The sequence below is a fragment of the Trachypithecus francoisi genome, unplaced genomic scaffold, assembly GCF_009764315.1.
Source record: "Trachypithecus francoisi isolate TF-2019V2 unplaced genomic scaffold, Tfra_2.0 Lachesis_group2, whole genome shotgun sequence".
Classification (NCBI taxonomy): Eukaryota; Metazoa; Chordata; class Mammalia; order Primates; family Cercopithecidae; genus Trachypithecus; species Trachypithecus francoisi.
The window spans coordinates 141,884,567-141,907,127 of NW_022681465.1; the positions used below are offsets into that span (position 1 = coordinate 141,884,567).

Consider the following 22,561-nt stretch of genomic DNA (forward strand, 5'->3'; position numbering starts at 1 on the left):
AACATTACATCCCCAACCTGTGCTATCAAATTAGCATTAAATGAGTAATTCATGTAAGGCACTTAGGTTAGTATTTGGCACATAGTGAGTGCTCAGTGTTGGCTGTTATTATTATCCAAAGAATGAAAGCTCTGGTTTGTGTTGATGGACTCTCAGGGGATGGAGTAGCATGGTTTAGGGCACAGGCCATGGAGTAGGACAGAACATTATTTATATCCCAGTTCTGCCACTCAGCACATGAATGACTCGGAGAAGATTAATTAATCTCCCTAAACTTCAGCTTCCTCATGCATGAAATAGGAAAAAGAAATTAGAGGGTTATTGTGAAGAGTAAGTGATAAAATGCATGTGAAGTGCCAATAATAGAATTTGGAACATAGTAAACACTCAATAGGTGATATAACTACAATAATAAATAAGAAGAAGAATGGTATTTTTCTAAGTAGTACCAGCTTCTCAGAACAAGTAGGTAGTTGGGGGTGACTACTATGCCAATATCGTGTGAGGTAGGAGGCTCTACTTATCACTAGTAATGCTCTGGGCACCAGGTTTTGCATATTCCAGGCACATGTAAATTAAATACACTTTAAAAAGGAGTTGTTTAGACAGCTGTCTAGGCTTTTTTCTAGGCCAATAGTCCTTCAAGGCCGGGTACCTTTCTGTACTAACAATTCATGACTCTATGACTGTTCTTAGGTGGAGTGATAGATCAAGGTCATACACGTTGAGTCACTCTATGGACCATCCCTGAAAGATCCTCTTATAATAACACATGGGTACACAGTGATGCTAAGGAGTTTGCCATATGGGGTGAAAATGCCTTCATTTTGAATCCATTCAACATCTTCAGGGTTGAGTTCTGTAATGGGATGTAAATCTTCTTGCCTGGGGAGAAATGGCTGAGGAGACTGGGTGTTGTGGGTGGAATACATTAAGGTTGGCGGGGTTTGAGTGCCAGCCCAAGAGCACAGCTCTCATTCTCTGTTGGCCTAAGCTAACAGAGAGTGATCAAGTTCAGTGGACTGAAGCACAAGGGAGTATTACATATCTTCCAGACCTGTGGATGCTAGATGGGCAGCCTAATTTAGAAGAATATGAAACAAGTAACAGCATCATGCAATTTTGGTTATTCCCTACCTAGCTCTGTATGAGTTATTGTTCATTATATTAGCAGAAAAAATGAGGATTTGGGGAGCCTCTTCCTTTAAGGGAGCTTACATCTCAATTTCAGGTGAAAAGGCATAAATACACAAAAAGTTACTTGATAATATAAAATAAAATAATCAATTCATTCGGTGCAAGACATGCCATGAAAGAAAGATGGGTCAACTTAGTATCCCTGGATTAAAATAGGTAAATGACTTGCATTCATTCATTTATTCTTATATTCACTCATGTACCGAAAATATTGTGTAGTCATTATGAGAATCCTTCAAAGAGATATGAAGAATAATATAAGCTTTATGAGGGCAAAGGCATCATCTGTCTTATTTACTACTCTATTCCACAGTGTCTAGCCCACAGAGGAAGACAATAAGGACTGAGTTAGACATAGATCCTTATTTAATACTTAGTGTTTAGATGTATGTAGTTCCTAACACATTTGTGGACACTTATGGAGCTCCTAACATGATTTTGGGCTCTAATTTATGAAATACTGCAATCAGACATTTAGTAGACATCTGTTGGCTTGATGTGCCCAGCATGCATCTCCTCTCTGTTCACAGCACCTTAATTTTCCTCTGGCTGGTAACTTGGCTGGTAGCTTAGTAACATGGATAGTTGTTCTGCTTCCCTTGACCCGGGGGTGGCCCATGCCTAAGCAAGGCTAATCTTGAACTGTATAAACAGTTATCGCAAATGACTGGAGCAATGGTGAGACTCTAAAAAGACTGTCCATGAATTGTTGGCATCTAGATTTCTAGAGCTGCTGCAGTTTCTGTCTTATATGAGGCACTTTTTCAGCTGGGGTTTCCTCATATCCTTTCAACATTCTGTTCTTACAAATCACAGAACCTAAACTAATAAAGCATGGATGTTAGATAAAAATTGATAAGACACACACATTTCTAGGTACATTTAAAAGATAGGTGGAGACTTTCAGTTCATAGCTAGGATTAGGGAGGCGTAAGGGTCTTTATGAAGGAGATGGCATTTGATCTGAACTTTTAGAGAATGGAAAGGATCTGGAAAGAAAGAAAGCAAGAGACAGGAGGCCTGTGCAGGCTGGAGCAAGGGCATGAGTGTAGGCCCAGAGCCTACGGCCGAGAAACAACCAAAAAACAGTCACGTCTATGCTGGAGCTCAGTGAACTCACTGAGCAGCCCATGTTTGTCGTGCCATTACACTTAAGTCAGATGTTCCTGTTCCCATTTCCCAGGTTATACTACTGAGTCACAGCAACCTTCCCCTCCATTGTCTCTCATCCATGGACTTGAGCTATGGGATGTTAGAGAGGAAAGGTCTTGTGAGACCAGCTAGGACTGACCCTCTTAGGCCAAAGTGATATGCTAGGGCTCTCCAGGCACCCATGCCACACGTGAAGTGCTGGATACCTTAGAGGAGCTCAGTTTTACTCAGAGAGTTATGTGATCTCTTTCTCCTCACCTTCATCTCTACTGCTTTCCTCCTTTCCCCCTATACCATGTCCACATGAGCCTTCTGTTTCTCAAGCTGTTCAGTCTTGTTCCTGAACCTCATTCAGAGCCTCTGTTCCATTCCTTCTGCCTGAGACTGTTTCTTTAGCCTTTAGCCTGGATAGCTCCTTCTTAGGGTTCATTTCTCAGCTCCAATGCTAGTGACACAGAGAGATCTCCCTGACCGTCCTGTCTAGAATAGTCCTGCCAGTCACTCTCACATCATCCCATTTTATTTTCTTTGTAACATTTGCAGCATCCAAAATGGCCTTGTTTATTCATATGTCCTCTTTCTTATTCTCTAGAGCCTAAGCTCCAAGAGAGCAGGGACTTGTCTTTTTATCCAGTGATATATACTGCCAGCACCAGCTTGCTCCCTAGCATCCACTACATGCTCAGCAAACTCTTGTTGGATGGGTGAATGATTAGATAGAAGAAAGATGGAGAGAAGAAACAGAAAATTTCCATCTGTAGGACTACACAACCCCAATGAGTACAAAAGTTCTATTATAGGTACTTCACCAAAACAAAAAAAAGTTTGAGAAACACTGATTTAGTTTCAACTCCATTGTCCAGATAGGGAAAATGCAGCCCAGAGAGGAGAAGGGGCTTGTTCACAGACGTGCTTCTTTGCACCTACTTCTCCACAATCATGTCAGGCACCTGAAGAATTTTACAAGGAAAGCTCCAGTTGATCAGTCTGCTTGCCCTGGCCCCATGCCCTTGGCTACATATGTCAGCCCACAAGGTGAATCTAAATTCCAGAACCAGTGAGCCCAGCCTTGTTCTAATTCTTAGCCTCATATGCGGTATCACATCTCATTGGCTTTCAGTGCCTAGTAATTAAGACCCATGCTTAATAATAAATACACAAATCTGGCCTGGGAGGATGGCTCTTCTTCCACATCTCCTTTTGCAGCCATCTTCCAACTGGGCACCAGGGCCTGGATGAAGAGAGTTCTTGGGAGGCTGAGACGAATCCAAAACCAAAGTGAAATGCTACATTGATAAATGACGCAACGACTTAACTTCTCCTTGCCCTTGGCAACCTAGTCCCCACCCACCTCCAACTCTGTGCCATACCCCAACCCCAGTCATACTGGTGTTTCTTGAGTTTCTCTGTTGTTCCCTTCTCTCTCATCTAGGTGCTTTGGATAAAGTGGTCCCTCTACCTGGATGCAGAAACAAGGTGCTTAACACTGTGCCTGGCCTCTGCTAAGGACTCAGTTAACACTGGCTATAATAGCAGTTATGATTATTTATGCTCTGGCTGATCCCTTTATTACTCTCAGATCACTCTTTATTTTCCTTAATGTAAAACTCACTGAACTCTTGCTTAAGCTCTGTGAAGGTAGAAAACATGTCTGTCTTGTGTTACTGTGGTACCCCAATTTTCTGGCAATATTAGTTTCTGGTGCCAGTAAATATTTGTTGAATTTACTAAACAAATGATAACATTTTATCGAGTAAATGGTAGACGCCCTAGATGTGTCACAGAATCCTAAGTAAATGTGATATTGTTTAGAGGGCTTGGGGATGATTTATATCTATTATGGTAATTCTTTGCATGTCAGCATTATATCTAGGATGCGAGAGAGTATAAGAAGGGATGGACAGGCACTCTTATTGTTCTCTGAGTGATGGAAATAAAGCACATCATTTGATGTCACAACATTAGAGTCTGATGATCAAGAATGTGATTCCCATCAATAAGGGTAGAATTATTCTGGGAGGGGAATGAGTGCCTGAAAGTCCTCCCATTCACACATACTTTTGATCTCCCTCCCCTAAAATGAAGCTGTCCTGTCACCTCATTATCTGCTATTTACAATAAGGCTACCACATTCCCAGGGACTGGAGCCAGGATCCAAGGAGAAATGTCTGTGTGAGAGGTCTTAAATGAAGTGACAATAAAAAAGGAGTTGCTAATGCCAGGAGTTCCCTCCCTGGGAGAGAGCTGTCAGGGCCAGTGCCCAGGGCTGGGAGATTTATTGATACTAAGTGGATGGTGCCCTAACCAGGAGTGATTATCAAAGAGGTTTGAGTGAGCTGAGAATGGAATTGGACAGCCCGCACCGTGCAGTGTGTGGGTTTTCCTGCCCTTACTGGTTCCTGCCGTCCTGCCTCCCCAAGAGGGAATTCCTGGCCTCGTTTTTTACTCACTCTGATTGTTGGACACGCTCTGCTACAGAGTTTCTTGGAGGCAGGGCCCTCAGAATCTGACACTCTGGCAGGGTTCCCTGAATGCTCTCTCTATCTCTGCCAGGCCTTTGCTGTTGCTGTTCCTTCTACCCGTATACGATAGTCTTTATGCACATGTAACTATACCAAAACCCCTCTCCTGGCTGATTCCTCCGTACCTTTCAGTGTCAAAGCTGGCACTTCCTCTTGGAAGCTTTCTTTGAGGTCCCCAAAGGCTGGGGTTAGGTGTCCCTGCCTGCTGAACTCATCCTTAACATAGCGTGTAGACTGAATTGCTATTGCCTACATAGTTGTCAGTCTCTCCCATTGTTAAAGTGAGAGTCCCAAAGTGGTTGGGGATGGGCTGGTTTACCATTGTATCTCCATTGCCTAACATAGTGTCTTCACAAGTGCCAGATGCTGGGTGTCGAATGGGGGGTGGATTGATAGATGGACCGAAGAATAGGTGTGTATGTGTATAGACTTCCCAGGGATGCGACACGAATAAATCAAACATACCACTCAATTTTATTTGCTTATAGTTCAATAGATTCTAATGTAGTAATGCCTCTTTATCTGGCATCAGGGGAAGGCAGCGTGCTACATGAGAGGATTTTCCAGAAACTGAAGCTGACCCATGTCCCAAGACTATTTCAAACATCCACGACATATCACAGACATTAAGGGCTCAAGCTCTGCAGTCAGACTGGTAAAAGTCATATCTCAGCTTGCCTTATGCTGGTTCTGGACCTCACTTCTCCAATTTGAAACCCACCTCAAGGAATGAAAGGGGTTAATATAGGGAAATGTCCTTGGCACAGTGTCTGGCACTTGGCAGGTGTTGAACTATCAGCTCTCAATTATTACTATCAGAAAGCATTACAGGCCAAGTACAGTGGCTCATGCCTGCAATCCCAGCACTTTAAGAGGCTGAGGTGGGAGGATCACTTGAGGCCAGCAGTTCAAGACCAACCTGCGCAACATAATGAGATCCCATCTCTACAGTTGGGAGCTGCAGTGAGCCATGATGGCACCACTGCACTCCAGCCCAGGTGACACAGTCAGACCCTGTTTCAAAAAAAAAAGCAAGAAGAAGAAGAAGAAAGAAAGGGAACACTAATATCCCAATGCTTTCTAAACGGCGAATACTACATTTCATCCCAGCAACATGATGGAAGTCTCTACATTAACCCAGTATGCACGGAGTTCTGATTCTGAAAAATGCCCCATCTCTTCTCTCCTACTCGTCATATCTGACAATGTAGGCTCCATCTCTGGCTCCCTTTCTAGTCTGCCTCCTTTCATCTCTCTACTGGATAACTTATTCACATAGCAGGTTAAAAGTTGTGTCTTAACTCTTAAGACTCCAAATGCATCTATTTAAAAGAAGAAACGAAGGTAAATCTGTTCAGGAATGTGAGATTTGGGCTGAGACACAACTCCTGCAAAGGAGTGATCTTTGCAAAGAGGTAAGAAAAGCAAGTTGCAGGCAGGAGGGGAACAATTAGTGCAGGCTTCCAGGATTTTGTTACAAGGGAATCCAAGAACTCAGAGACTTACCTGCTTACTGGATTTGAAAAAGTGCACTGGGGGTTGTTAAAATTTGACTAAATAACTAAAGTGTTGTCGAATCAGTAAACATTTTCCAATCAATTAGACTAGACTCTAGAATGTCAGAGTCTGAAGGTGTATTAAACATTACAGAGATCAAATAATCATTTCACAGATGGGAAAGCTGAGCCCCAGGAGAGCGTGGGATTTACTTAAAGTCATACAAGTACTCTGTAACAATAAAACCAAAAAGAGAATTGTCCAGGTCTTCACACAGCTAGCCTAGTACTTTGTCTACAGAACCTTGTTGTCTCTTCTGATTGAATATTGGTTGTGACAGATTCAAAGTAGATATAATACCTCACAACTACTAATTATATGTATCAGCATTTAACCAATGACTGCATTCTCCCACAGGCCTTGGGCCTATAGGGTCTATCTGTCTCTTTCTCTCTCTCTCTCTTTCTTTTTCTTCCTCTCTCTTTCTTTTTCTTCCTCTCTCTCTCTCTGCTGTTGCTTAGGTTTGGCTGAAGTGTAAACATGACCTAACAGTCAGGCACTGAGCAACTCTGGGAGTCAGGGTTAACTCAAGTAAATCCAGGCCAGGCTACCTCCAAGCCATGCTCTTTTAGGGAGTAGTGGGTAAATGCACCCTCTTAGCCTTAGAGGATAAAGCACTCTGTTTAAGGTAAGACATGTTTGCAGAAGGGGAAAACAAGGAGATAATTTGAAGGGGAAAATGTCCCAGCTTCCTGTGTGTCTAAGGATTTGTTGTGTCTGCCTGCTCCCATTTTGTCCACCCCCATCTCACCCTTTCCTACTTCCCTTCTGAAGTCCTAGCAAGAAACACCATCCATGAGGGCCCCAGAGGCCCAACTAAATGTGTGAAACCAAGTAGATGACATGAGGGAATAGATCTGGATCATAAGATTTATATCCTGTAGGATAATATTTTATTGCAGCAAGGGGAGAGAAGAGATCCAAAAAATACTATAGAGAGCATATTATAATATTTTAATGGGGTTTATGTACTCCCCAAATACACTTCACCCTGGAAGATTGATTGTGCATTTTGACAAATCTATATTTAACACTGGCAGAATAATACACGATGTATGCTTCCTGGTAGATAAATCATATTTATAGAAATCTTGATTCTAGTTATTACAATAGACATTTAAAGACAGTGCATATTATGGGTTGTGGATAGATAGAGTGTCCTCATTAGGGTGGAGGAGAAAATAGTGTGAGTGGCAGAGGATTAACGGCTACCTTAGAAGACAACAACCCAGGCAGGGGAGCAAGTGGTTCAGGGTGAACCAACAGTCACTCTGTTTGGGTTCAGCTCCTCCTCTGCCCCTACTGCAGGCCGTATGCCCTCATCAAGCACTCATCATTCTTTTATTCATCAAATATTTATTAAGCATCTACCATGTCCCAGACTCCCTGCTGGCTTTTGGGCACAAACAAGCATGTCCTTATTTTCAGGGAATTCACAATGACCCAAATAGCCACACATACATACAAATAAACCACGACAATTATTTTAGATAAAATAATTAAAGGATGGGAAATAAGACAGAGTGATGTGATACAGACTGATGAGGGGTCACTATTTAGAAGAGGTAATGAAGCAAGATCTCTACAGAGAGGTGAGATTTGGGCTGAGGCACAACTGCTACAAAGGAGTGATGTTTGCAAAGAGGGAAAGGAAGAGCATTGCAGGCAGGAGGGGAGCAGCTGGTGCAGAGTCTCCCAAGCAGAATGAGCTCGGAGCCCAGAGGAACAGAGCGAAAGCCAGTGTGGCTACAGCAGGCAGCAAGTAGAAGAGGGGTGTAAGGTAGGTGAGGTCAGAGGAGCAGGCTATTCACGCTCTATGTGATGGTCAGATGTTGAGACTTTTCCTGTGTGCAAAGGAAAAACTGAGTGGATTTACACAAGGAGGAAGAACAATGTGTTTTGTTTGTTTTTTCTTTGTTGTTTAAATAAGATCTCTCTGGCTTCTGGGTAGAGAATTGATTTTGTCACTGAAAACGAAATGTCATAAAGCTCAAGGCCATGAACACCACCTTCAGATACCAGGAGGTCTATAGAGTGAGTCAAGAGCAGGAATTACGTGAAACCAGAATCTCAGTAACTAGAAGTATACAAGCAGATGTTAATGATCACCTGCCAGGTTTTCTGCAGATGGTATGCTGGTTTTCAGTGGGAGTAGGACAGATGTGTTAAATGGTTCAGCTGCAATCTTTAAGAGATTATGACCTTTAAAGCCCATTATCTCTAGGGACTAACGGAAAACGGAGACTCGCAGTAGACAATTAGGTACCACTGGTTAATTGCATTATTTACTGCAGCATGGCCCAAAAGATTTTCAATAACATTTCTAAAGTATTCACCAAAAAAGGTCTTGGAGGCAAATGGATTTGACAAGATCTGGGATAAAAATGGGTAGAATTCCTCACAATCTTTTATGCAGCTAATGTGAAGTATGAAACTCTAAAACAGGGACAAAGTATGCACCACTTCCCAAATGTAGTTGACCAAAGAAGACTTTTATTTTTTAAGGAGCATCTTGTGGGACTATTATTTCATGAAACCTTCTGGGCAATGGTCGCATAGTGTAATTTGAGATCCCATACACAGTGGCAATGTGGGGTTCTAGAAGCAGGTGATATGGTAAAAAAAAGAGTAAAGGATCTAACAGCATTAACTTTTTTATCTTAAAAGAAAAAAATAATAATATCTAAGTCACAAGGATGTGACGAGCACTAAATAGCCTAATATATGTAGAAAGGACCACAGAGCTCTCTAAAATACTGTTCTTATGACAAGGATGAATGACTTTCCTCACCATCCACCTTGGAAGGACAATTTTTAGGCATTGAAGATGGCCTTGGGGTTGGTCTCACTGGGGTAAAGATTATGAACTTTCATCCGATATTATATAGTAAAACAAAGTTTAGGAGCTGACTGACTTGGAGTTTAATCCCATGACCTTGGTCTTTTTGGCATTATATTTTAACTAGAAGTATAATCAACCGCAAACCAGGATTGGTAACTGCATTGGGATCCTACAGAATCGATCCTGTGGGTATGTTCTCACAGCTAAGCTATTACTATGACTGATACACTGGGGGGTCTGAAAAATCAGCTAGCAAGATGTACAAGCACAAAATGAGCATTAGCAGACAAATGAACACTGAGAGTTAAGGGCTAGACTGGGAAAATCAACACTTGTTTTCTTAAACATGTTATTAGCAGCAATAGCTGGATTCTTCCTGTAGCACCTTTTTATGCTTTGCCTTTAACTGATAGACAATGTGAGGGAAAGATCATTAGATTAAGAGTCAAGATATCTGCCCAAGTCGTATGTCCTAGCTGTGCTACCTTGAACATGTTCAGTAAATTTCTGAGCCTTGGTTTCTCCCCTTTAAAACAATGACTCAGTCATCCCTTCTAACCTCAACAGGGTCATTGTAGAGACCAAGTAAGGTAATAGATGAAAGTGTCTTATATATATGGCTACTGTAATTAATAACCATGACAACTTCTGGCTTGTAATAGATACCTAATAAAATTGGATTTACACAGATGAAGGACATGTCGAACAGGTGAATGTGTGAGTGGGATGGTTAGATGGGTAGGATGGATGGACAGTTGGATAGATTGGTGTGTCAAAAAGATTAATGGATGGATTGGTTTGTTGGATGGGTAGATGAATAGATGACGGTTGGGTGGATAGTTGATGGGTTGGATGGATGAACTAGTGGATGGATTCATTTTGGAGTCATCTGACCACTTTTTGCAGTCTTCTATTCATTATTATCCTTCTCTTCTCTTCTTCTAGTCTGTTCCCAGTTCTCCAAAGGAGTCTATGCCATCTTTGGGTTTTATGAACGTAGGACTGTCAACATGCTGACCTCCTTCTGTGGGGCCCTCCACGTCTGCTTCATTACGCCGAGCTTTCCCGTTGATACATCCAATCAGTTTGTCCTTCAGCTGCGCCCTGAACTGCAGGATGCCCTCATCAGCATCATCGACCATTACAAGTGGCAGAAATTTGTCTACATTTATGATGCTGACCGGGGTAAGCCAAGGGTTAGGGGAGGGAGACTTTTGAGGGATGGAGAGAAAATTATCAGCAGAAAGGAGAATGACGCCTCACTGCTTCCCTGAAAAATGTGGGAAAATTATCCAAAATGCTTTATTTCTGAGAAATCTGACTGATTTATCAGTAGCTAACCTCTAATTCATTTTGGAAACCCATTTATCAGTAGTAATCTCTAATTCATTTTGGAAACGCATTCTGAGAATAATTCTCTTAATGCACCAAGTCGCTCTACGGCTCACCAAGCTTTCATGGCTCCTGAGTCCAAACTCAATGCCAAAGGATCTCAGACTTTGGATTCAGACAGATTTGAATGTGAAACCTAGGTTCTGTCCTCTCCAGTTGTTTGACTTTGGACAAATTCTCTCTGCCTCAATTTCAGCATTTGTATAATGGGGATAAAATTCTCTATACCTTCACTTTCTCATGTCTATAATGAAGACAAAAACAATCTCTACCTTATAAAGGTTTTGTGAAACTGAATGAGATGACTACAAAGTGTTCAGTGCCTGCAACATAGTAAAAACTCAAAATTCTTTCTGGTGTTAGATGTTATGATCATCATCATCATCATCATCTTCATCCTCATCATAATCTTCTTCCTTCTCTGGGCTTTCTAGTTCTTCCTCCTTTGAATTTAACATCACATTTTCCAAATGTTTTCTATACTTTTTCCTCTCTATGTCTTTACTCGTGTTATTCCAGTTTTCTGGAATGCACTTCCCTTCTCCAATCTATATCTGTAAATCCTTCTCCTCTTTTGCAGGCTGTTCAAATACCACTTTCCCTATTCCCCAGTTCTCTGGATGGGAGCACTCTCTCCAGCTCCTGTGATGTTTGTCTTGTACTGTCCTACCTTCCCACTGTATACTAAATAGTCTTGTAATAATGTAGTCACTACTGGTGTAAACAAATAAATGGGTCATGCAAGGCCTGAAAGATGAGACAGGAGTACAGTACTGATGTGGTTGCCTGCAGGGGGTCTTAGAAGACTTTTGAGTTGGAGAGCAGTTTGTGAAAGTGATTTTTCAGGCAGTTAGGCAGGCATTGTTCAGATGAGAAGGAGCCAACAGAAGAAGAAACCAGGAACACCCTATTTTCTTTGATTTTTCCTTCACTGTCCCCACTTTGATGACTTCCCCTCTCAGACTGCAACTACTGCAGGGGTCACCTGGAGGTCTATTTCAGGACAGCTTTGCAGCATAATGAAACTGGAGGCCTGGAAGTAATAAAGTTGGAAAAATGTACCTTTGCTTGTGTGAGATCATCTCTGGGGCCAGCAGAAGCACCCACACTCTCAAAAGAGCTCCACCTACCTCAGAACTCAGAGCTCAGAGCTCTGTCATTTATTAGCTGCGTGACCTTGGACTAATGACTAAATCTCTCTGAGCCTCAATTTCCACGCTGTAAAATGGGGATAATAATAGTATCTACCTTGAAAGATTAAGTAAATTAAAACCAGTAGAACAGTGCCAGACACACAGTAAATTTTCAGTAAATGTTAATCTCAAACACACCAAACAACTTGTACTGAAAAGGAAACAAACACAGGAAGGCATAGCAGAACCAATCTACAGATGATTCTTGAGGCCAGGTACTATATTGGTCACTGTGGAAGAGGTTAGCAGTGTTACTGAAAGTCAGAAATGACATACATACAAAAAATTAATCCATGCAAAATCAAAATAATATCTATGAATAATTAATAATGACCCCCCCCACCCAAGATGTTCATGTTGCGATCACTAGAAACTGAGAATATGTCTTTATGTTACATGGCAAGGGAAAATTAAGGCTATAGATGGGATTGAGGTTGCTAAACTATTGACCTTTACTAGGGTGATTATCTTGGATTATGTTGGGGGGACACAATGTAGTCACAAGGTCCTTAAATGTGGAAGTTGGAGTCAGAAGAGTCAGTGTCAGAGTAGTGCAATGTGAGAAAGACTCGACCACCATTACTGTTCTTGAAGATGGAAGGGGCCATATGCCAAGAAATGCAGGTAGCCTCTAGAACAGGTGAATGTGTTGGAAAGACAAGAGAGTGCATTCTCCCCTAGAACCTTCAGACACCAACACAGCCCTGCTGACACCTTGATTTTAGCCTGGGACACCTATCTCAAGCATCTTACCTCAAGAACTGTAAGATAGTACATTTGTGTTGTTTTAAGCCACTAAGTGTGTGGTAACTTGTTACAGCAGCAATAGGAAACTAATACACCATCTAATTCTCCAGGAAGAAACAAAGCAGCATTGAGTAATGGCCTCTCTATTCATTTACCTATAAATCAAAAGAGAGTAGTTTAATTCAGGACACATTTTGGTTAGTTAATTAGTTAATTAGTTAGTTAGTTAGTTATTTGAGACAGAATTTCACTCTTGTCACCCCACCCAGGCTGGAGTGCAATGGCACAATGTGGGCTCACTGCAACCTCCACCTCCCAGATTCGAGCAATTCTCCTGCCTCAGCCTACGAGGTAGCTGGGATTACAGGCACCCGCCACCACGCCAGGCTAATTTTTGTAATTTTATTTAGTAGAGACGGGGTTTCACCATGTTTGTCAGGCTGGTCTCGAACTCCTGACCTCAAGTGACCCACCCTCGGCCTCCCAAAGTGCTGAGATTACAGGCATGAGTCACTGGTCCCGGCTCCCCAGGATGCATATTAAACACCTACTGTGTGAGAAACAAAGTATTAGGTATTAAAGACACTATATTGAACTTTCACAAATTTGATCAGCAGTTATTAGGTGACCATTTAGATGCTAGGTTGGCACATTTAATAAGCAGTTACTGAGTGCCCAATAAAACTAACTGCTAGTATTTATAAAACACTTGCAGGTATCAGACTCTAGTATGTATCAAACATTTTCACTTAATCCTCATAATTACACTATGAGGTGGGCATTATTTACACCACACTTTACCTTTGAAGAAACTGAAGTTTAAAGAGGCTAATGAGCCTGCACAAGGTCATTTAGCCATATGTTGGATTTGAGTCTCAGATTGTGTTTTTTAATCACTAGTTCTACCATCTACTATGTTCAGAAACACCGTGCCTGACCTCACAGAGTTCAGACTTTTGCAGCCAGAGAAAACCAGAACTGAGTTTGGCGGAAGGGTGGATGTGGGGGTAGCCAGGGGAGGTAGGTGCCTGACGAGAGTGGGTGGTGCCCACAAATCCTGATTGTCTGTCATTTCTCTATCCTAATCATCCAAACTTCAGGCTTATCCGTCCTGCAGAAAGTCCTGGACACAGCTGCCGAGAAGAATTGGCAGGTGACAGCAGTCAACATTTTGACAACCACAGAGGAGGGATACCGGATGTTGTTTCAGGACCTGGAGAAGAAAAAGGAGCGACTGGTGGTGGTGGACTGTGAATCAGAACGCCTCAATGCTATCTTGGGCCAGGTAGTGAAAGCAGCAAGGGCTCAGGGTGGGTGCGGGAGGTGATTCAGCAATAGCCAGATACACTTTTGCCTTTAAAGAGGCTTCTTGACTAGGTGAGACTAGATGACTTCTATCTCGTTTTCCATAATTCACAAAATTTAATTCTGAAATACCACAAACAATGGGAGCCTTGACATAGGGCTTCAAATGGTTCTCAGACCTGTTAACTCCAATGTATCCCTCTTTTGTGAAAAAAAAAAAAAAAAAAAGGAAGAAGAAGAAAACAAAAAATGCTGGGTGCAGTGGCTCAGGCCTATAATCTCAGCACTTTGGGAGGCTAAGGCAGGCGGATCACCTGAGGTTAGGAGTTCAAGACCAGCCTAGCCAATACGGTGAAACCCTGTCTCCACTGAAAAAAAAAAAAAAAAAATTAGCCAGGCATGGTGGCATGTACCTATAATCCCAGCTACTCAGGAGGGTGAGGCAGTGAGGCAGAAGAATCTCTTGAACCTGGGAGGTGGAGGTTGCAGTGAGCCAAGATTGTGCCACTGCACTCCAGCCTAGGTAACAGAGCAAGACTCTGTCTCAAAAAAAATAAAAATAAAAGATAATGATAAATTACATTTCATTTTAGAGTTTATGAAATGTTATCATATTAGGAACACAGCTTATAGAGCCAAATTTCTGGGTTCAACTCTGGACTCTGTCACTCATGATCCAGGGTTTGGCATCTCATTCCTTTCACCCACTTACCTGTTTTAAGAGGCTAACGAAGCTGCAGCCACCTTTCTTTCTATTGTTTCCTTGAACATGCCCTTGACTTTGAGAAATCAATTCATGGTACATTCTTCTACAAACAGGCATTGTAACCTCAACGGTCTTGAGCTAGATCTCTCTAAACTGTGCTTCCCCTGGTCTCAGAACAAAAGCATGTGCCCACCACGGAATTAGCAGGATTTTTTTGTAGATTCTTTATCTTTTTAAACAACGTTTATGTGTTCAGATTCAGAGTTAGCAAGGTAGCAGATGTTGCAATAACTTTTGAACAATGTCACACAATAAAATTGATAGTTTTAGGTACTTGACAACATGACAAAGTTTGTTAATGGCCTTCAAGACCCCTGGGGCCCTCACAGAGGGCCCTCACAGAGAATCTCAGTAGTAGGACAGCTATCACTCAGAGGCCTCAGCAATAGAACATGGAGAGAGTTTGAATGTTATGGATTCTTTAAGGCACTAACTGTTCTACTTTGTAAAGTATGAATTTGGCCTTCCCTCTTGGAAAGAGAAACCCATCAAAAATTGTTTCCATTGAGATGGAAGTTCTCTGAGCCAGAGTCAGGGATTTGAATTCCAGTTTTCAATTCAGGCAGGATAAGATAATAGTGAAGAGAAGAGATAAAACCAGACTGGCTAGGGTTCAAATCCCAGCTCTAGTATTTACTGGCTTTGTGACCTTGACCAGGTTTTTAATCTTTCTACATCTCAAGTTCTTGATCTGTAAAATGGACATCATCCTCATAATAGCCACCTTTAGAGGGCTCTTGTGAGAATTAAAAGAATCAATTCATGTGAAGCACTTAGAACAGAGTCTGCCCCACAGTAAGTGACACATGCAAGCATTTGCCTATTTTTGCTATTCCTAGTGCCTACTAGGACCGGCTTCTTGAGTCACTTCCTTCCTTGGGCATAAGTGAATCCATCTGTAAAACATGAATGAAAGCCTCTGTTCTATAAAACTGATAAAAAGACAAGATAACATAGTCGACGGAAAAAATGCTGAATGATAATGACATATTAATAGACGGATGACCTATTGTATATTGTTCTATGGTACAGACAATAGACATTGCTACTATTTTTTGAGTGTGTATTGTATACCAGACACTAGGCCAAGCCTTTTCCATGCATAATCCTATTTCATTCTCACATCAACTATGTAAAACAGCTTTTATCAATTCCCCTATTTTATAGATGAAGAAAAGAGAGATTATACTTGCCAAGATCTCACAGCTAGCTTATGATAAAAGTAGGAAGTCAAACCTTTCTTGGTCTGGCCACAGAGCCCAACCTCTTAAACATGCAACTTTTATGCTTCTGCTATCTACAATTAACTCCTCTGTCAAAGGGTAAACTTGCATTTTGTAAAGAAGTGACCTGTTTGTATGGGTATTTTAGATTGTAGTATATTAACACTTTTTAAAATTGTCATAAACTTACATTTTGTAAAGAAGTGACCTGTTTGTATGGGTATTTTAGATTGTAGTATATTAACACTTTTTAAAATTGTCATAAACTTACATTTTGTAAAGAAGTGACCTGTTTGTATGGGTATTTTAGATTGTAACTTATTAACATTTTTTAAAATTGTTTCCTTCATCTATTTTGAAAAGTAAGACCAAAGAGTTGAAAGGATTTTACAGATCACTTGATTTATTGCTTATGCTCACGTTTTATAGACAGAATGACTGACGGTCAAATTGATTAAGTTATTTGCCTTAGGCTCAGACAACTAATGAATGACAGTAATGAGCCTACAACTTACATCTCTGACTTACAATCTCACACTTAGCATCATCCTGGACTATCTCACATTCAGTAACTGGGAACATACCTGGGATACAGTTACGTTAAGTAACTGCATGCAGTCTAACACGAAATTTTTCACCTAATCTGAGGGAAAAAAAAAATAGTGACTCAAAATTCCAAATAGGGAATTAATTGCCTGTGTCTGTCTCCAGCCTCCCAACTAAAATTGAAGCTCGGTGATGCCAGGGATTTTTGTTTTATTTTCTTCCCTGCTGAGTCCACAATGCCTTGGATAGTGCTTGGCACCAAATAAAGTATTCGATACATTCTTTTTAGTGAATTAAAAGAATAAGGAATCAATGAAGCCTCTAAGAAAGTTCTTAAATGTAAGATAAATCTGGATTTCTATAGGTAGTCATTGGCTGGATAAGAGCCTTTAAGATGGATGAAAGGGCGTGTCAGGAGGCCCAGAGGGCATGTGAGGGCTGGGTTTCATGATGCTGTTTTGCAGGCTGAGTGATGGATGCTGAGAGTCCACTGGAGAGGATGGCAGGAAGATAAACACATAATCAAGAATATCCTCGGAAACCATTAGAAAGAGTTTAGGGTTTATTCTGTAAACAGTGGGGAGTCAGTGAAGGTTTGTGAGCAAGGAACAGGGTTATTAGAATATAACACTTTTTCAATATATGATGCCAAAGCATATAAAACAGTCATTAAGCACAAAATGAGTTAGAAGTGAGAGTAGACCAGGACCTGTTGAGGCCATCCATCACATCCCCCTATGTTATTGTCTTCATGGTGCTTGTACCTGCTGAAATCTTGTTTATCTATTCATATGTTGACCATCTGGCACCCTACCAAAATGTCAACTCAACTCAATGAGGGCACGGAGACCTTGCCTCACTTGCTCCATGCTGTTTCCCCAGCACATAGCATAGTGCTTGGCATATAATTTATGTTCAATAAATATTTGTTGAATGGATTAATTCATTAATCATAGAGGGTTTTACAGAGGAGTTGAGATTGGAGCTCAGTCATTAAGGATACGAACAATCAGAGAGAATGGGAGAGGTCATTCAGACACAAATATTGTGAATGAAGGCAATGCACTGGGAATGAGCTTTGAAGTAATGGGGGTCAGTGAGGTGATGGACCCCTTGTGAAATTGCTTCTTACATTTACAACACCTTTCTCAGTTTGTTACCCTGTATGTATTTATCTGTTCACATATTTATTTTGGATCTCCTCTCGGTAAAGTGTTATCTCCAAGAGGGCAAGCACTATGCTTCTTTCACCTTTCCACTGTGTTGCCAACAGTGCTTCACCCATAGCAAGCACTTAATACATACTTGTGAAAGGAAGTTATTAGAGGAGGGAAGGTCAATGTATAGGTTGGGGAGTAGATAGATGGGAAGGTTGATATCAGGTTGGATCACATGAAATTGCCAGTTTTTATAAGTCAAAAGTCATTGGTTATCAGCTGTTTCCTATGTTTCAATTTGCACTTTCATCTTGAATGGATGATATTTCTCCATTGTCTGAATGTGGTTGGTTTTAAAATATCATGTATTTGCTCTTCTGTGTTTATTAGAAGTTGAATAGGTTTTTGATAAGGGTATCTCATTGTTGAAAAGACAGCAAACCATTTGACAAGCAGATGAAAAAGTAATTAAGAATTATGAATAAAACTATCATCCCAATAGTATTTGAGCTCCTTGGTCTGGAATTTCACAATCTAACCACTGTTTCAAAGAATTTGTTGTGTGTGCTTGCATGTAATTATTCCCCACATAAAAAAATGTGAGTCACTATGCACATACATCCAATTAAGTAGATGTCTGAATGTGGATTTTAATAACCTTGAAAATTTATTCAGTTAGAGAAGCCCAAGTGCTTATCATTTGTTATATGTCTCCTTGCAACAGTACAGGGGGAGAGACACCAAGAAGAGTACACTAACCCCAATTTGATGATTAAAAAAAAAATAGGGAATTAGATTAAGTTAATTTGCAGGCTGAGCTAGATCTAAAACCAAGGTCTGTACCATTCATTATTAGGTGTGTTTCCTGCCCAAGCAAACTTCTGGGCAGTTCTTTCCACAAATATTTTTTCTACCTGTGATAATTAGGGATAATCTGCATTTTGGGATAAAAGGGCATTCATGCACACTAGTTCTTAATGATTAACCATAATCAAACATCAAATGGAAAAGTTCACAGGAGTCAGGTCCCTGTCCTGATGCTGCCACCAGGCTACTATCGGATCTGGGCAAACCACTTTCCCTCTTTGGATCTTGACTTCCTATCTGTACAGTGAGAGGTTGGACCAGATGATCCTAACCTTCCCTTCTAGCTTCTAACTTGGGCAATCCATTAATGTCTGAGTACCCAATGATTTGGGGAGGAAGGCACAAAATTCAGAAAAAGAAAGAAGAGCATCTACGTATGGTTCATGCAAGGAATTGAAGGTGAAGTCATCCACCTATCCATCTGACTGTTCATCCACCATCCACCTATTAACTCATCCATCCTTCCAATCAACAAATATCGTGATGACAGATTTCATCAACATAAGATTCCCACCTAAAGAAGAATCTTCACATACAAAGAAGGTTTATGAAAGAAAGAATGCAGTGAGCATTTCAGATGGGTCCTTGGAGTTACAGTAACACCACTCTGCCCTTGGAATCAGACAAAACTGATTTCAAATTCTGCCATCTGCCCCTCAAGGGCTGTAAGATTACAACTTATGGAGTTTATATAATAGACACTCCATGCCTATTCCTTATTTGTAAAACAACGATGTTAACAATGCCACCATCCTTGGATGGTTGGGATATTGTATTTCGAGTGCTTAGGATAGGGCACATTGTAAGCACTCAATATCAGTTGCCATTATTACTGTTGCTGTTGTGGCTTTAATTGTTAGTATGATTAATGAGTCTCCACCTATTATGTTTTGTAGATTATAAAGCTGGAGAAGAATGGCATTGGCTACCACTACATCCTTGCAAATCTGGTGAGTAGAGCACTGCAGGCTCTCAACTCAAGGCCTCTGCAGGTTTGGGGACCTACCTTGCCTCTTGCTGGTGTGAACTGAGTAGGTGGAAGGGGCAATTCAGGGCTGTAATGAGTCTTGGCAATAATAAATTTTTATCTTCTCCACATCTCACTCATCAAACTCTGTTTTGACCCCAGTGATAGTTTTACTGCTTATAAATACATTTACATCATAATTACACTAGTATTGACAAAATCTTAACCAGAAACAACTTCCCAGCATGAATAATATTATGTCCACTTAGTTTATATTCACTTTTCTACGTGACATAGATAAGTCTGTTTAAATATATATATATATATATTTGTTTTAATGTACTACAGATCATTGTATCGAGTGCTACTGTTTTTTATATTACAAAGAAAACAATTCATCAAATCATTTTTTGTGTATATTAAATTTTACCTACTAGCATGTACCATTATGAGTTTTCTTTTGTAACCACTATTTCTGTGAAGTCTGTTTTTCCTGGGTCATGTTTTACACCTCCACTTTTTTATCATGAAGTTTCATTCTTCAAGCTTTTCTGTCCAAAGCCAAATGTAATTTCGTTTGGTGTTTAACCCCATTTTTAAAGGCTTTATTGAGACATATTTTATAAAGCACACAATTAATCCATTTAAAGTGTACAATTAAAAGGTTTTCAATATATTCACAAAGTTATGAAACCATCACCACAATCTTATTTTAAAATTCTTCATCACCCCTAGGAGAAATCCCTTACCTCTTAGCAATGACTCCTTATTATCCCCTAAGCTCCTCCAGCCCTAGGCAACCATTAATTTACTTTCTATCCCTATGTATTTGCCTATTTGAAGCATATCATATATGTGAAATCATACAATATGTGGTCATTTGTAATTGGCTTCTTTCACTTAGCGTAACATTTTTAAGGTTCATCCATGTTGCAGCATGTATCAGTACTTGATTCCTTTTTATTGTCAAACAATATTTCATTATGTGCATATACCACATTTTCTTTATCCATTCTTCAGTTCATGCACATTTGGGTTGTTTTCACTTTTTGGCTATAATGAATAATGCTGCTATAAAACATCGGTGCACCAGTTTTTCACTTTAATATATACCTAGGCATAGAATTACTGGGTGATATGATACTTCTGTGTTTAACATTTTGAGGAACTCCAAAATTGTTTTCCAAAGTGGCTGCATCACCCATCAAATTTTAATCAAAAACAAATTTTTCCCTGTGACAGTTTGAATGATGGCAAGTTTCTCTTAACGGGAACTATTTCTACAGTTTATTATCCTGGTCTGTCTTTGCAATTTTCCATGTTTCCATTAAGAAGTGGTTTCTAGCTTTTTATCTATAACAAATTTTCAGGTTTTAACTTATTTAACTGAACATATAACTGGCTTCAGTTTAAACCATGTTGTTTTGTGTTATCTCTATGAGCAATATTATTTGAACAAAAATTAATATTTGCTACTCATTTCTGGAGTAAAGGCCATTAGTAGAAATAAGGCACAGGGTGCATGAATCTAAAAATGTGACTAAAGCATGCTGCCTAATCCATAAATTCTGTCCCTCTTTCTGACCTGGCATCCAGCCTTAGATAGATCCCCGCCTTACTCTTCTTTCCCCTTCTTCAACTAACTTGTATTGGCAATATTTCAGAGTCAGGATGTGAAATAAGAAGGGCTTAGGGCAGTAGGTTAATTTAGGCCCAGCTGTTAATGGCTAAATATATTACTTTTCTCAGAGGTATTTGCATTTTAAATGAGGGTGGCTCTCCAGACACTTTTGGGGAACCGAAAGTCTCACCCTCCAAAGACCATTTGCAAAGATGGAACTTTTGACTTTGGAGCGAGGAAAGCCCATGACATCCCTTGACTCCCAGATCCTTAGTGCTAGAGTGGACTTAGGAAGTCATCTCCACTTAAACCTCATTTGTTTCTAGGGAAACAACCAGCAAAGGGCTGTGACTTGGCCAAGGTCACATGGTGAGGCAGCACCAGAGCTAGGCCTGTCACCAAGGGTAGCAGACAGTATTCAGGCCTTTTCTACAACTCCAGGGCACCTCTCAGTGAGACCTTGTAGGCACCCTGCTGCTTAAGAATACACAGAACAAGGGTGGGGATACACATAATTACCTCTCTGGGGTGAGACAGAAATTGCATACAGTGGCCTTAGAGTCACTGAAAGACCCCAGGTAATTACATTGCCAGCCTCCATCTGTTGCCCAGTAACCCTTCAGTCACAGGATCACCAAGTCAGTCTCTTGGGTTGTTATATCCTTCTGATATGCATTTTTCTTCTTCTGACCTAATGAGCTCTCAAATCCGTACAACTGCCAGCTAATAGGATGCAAATTGCATATACCATCCAAATAAAAAAAGACTTACATGTTCCACTAGATTAGTTGATCATTAGGCTTCAAATTACTAATTAATTCAGTTTGAAACATAGTCAAGTATGTGGTGTGTTTTCTTCCCCTTTCAGAGGAATAGTGCAATTTATAAGATGATAATTTTTAGAATTTCTGCCACATAATTAGTCTACTGCTGCATAGAACTGACCCACTCCTTCGGAATGTTTGTAATTAGGGTGTAATTATAGAGTTAGAGATCAAGGAAGGCTTCGAAAGGTTTAACAAAAGGAGGGAGCTACACTTTTATTTTGCAGTTCTTTCTGTCCCTGTCAGAATGCATGAGCTTCAAAGTAGCCAGCAGTATTGTTTTAGCAGATCACTTTGCAGGAATGATTTTGGGGTTCAAATAGCCACCTTTGAAGGGCTGCCGGAAGAGAGGAGGGAAGGGGATTGTAGGTCAGAGAAGAGAACTTATAGGTGAGGAGTCAAAAAAAAAAAAAAAAAAACCTGTTTTTTGTCCAGGTGCCACTCTTAGCTGGCTCTGTATTCTTGGACAACTCTCCAACCCTCAGTTTCCTCATCTGTCAATTGAGAACAGTAACTCCCACTCTACCTACTCATAGTGTCACTAGGGAGACCAAATATGTTGCCAAATGCCACCATGCTTTAACAAGTTAAAAGTGTTCTGCACAAATGGAAAATTCTTACTTCACATATTAAATCCACCCATCTGTACATATTCACATATGGTGTGTATGTACATATGCATA

General features: G+C 40.5%; 1 protein-coding gene across 2 annotated transcripts in view; it reads left to right on the top strand.

Moving 5' to 3' along the window:
- Positions 1–22,561, top strand: part of GRIA1 (glutamate ionotropic receptor AMPA type subunit 1) — a 326,869-nt gene that overhangs the window by 147,460 nt on the left and 156,848 nt on the right. For both annotated transcript variants that reach the window (XM_033180678.1, XM_033180679.1), the window contains exons 3-5: positions 10,216–10,455; positions 13,703–13,887; positions 19,363–19,416. In XM_033180678.1, the coding sequence (XP_033036569.1) occupies positions 10,216–10,455; positions 13,703–13,887; positions 19,363–19,416 (479 nt within the window). The remainder of the gene's footprint in view (positions 1–10,215; positions 10,456–13,702; positions 13,888–19,362; positions 19,417–22,561) is intronic.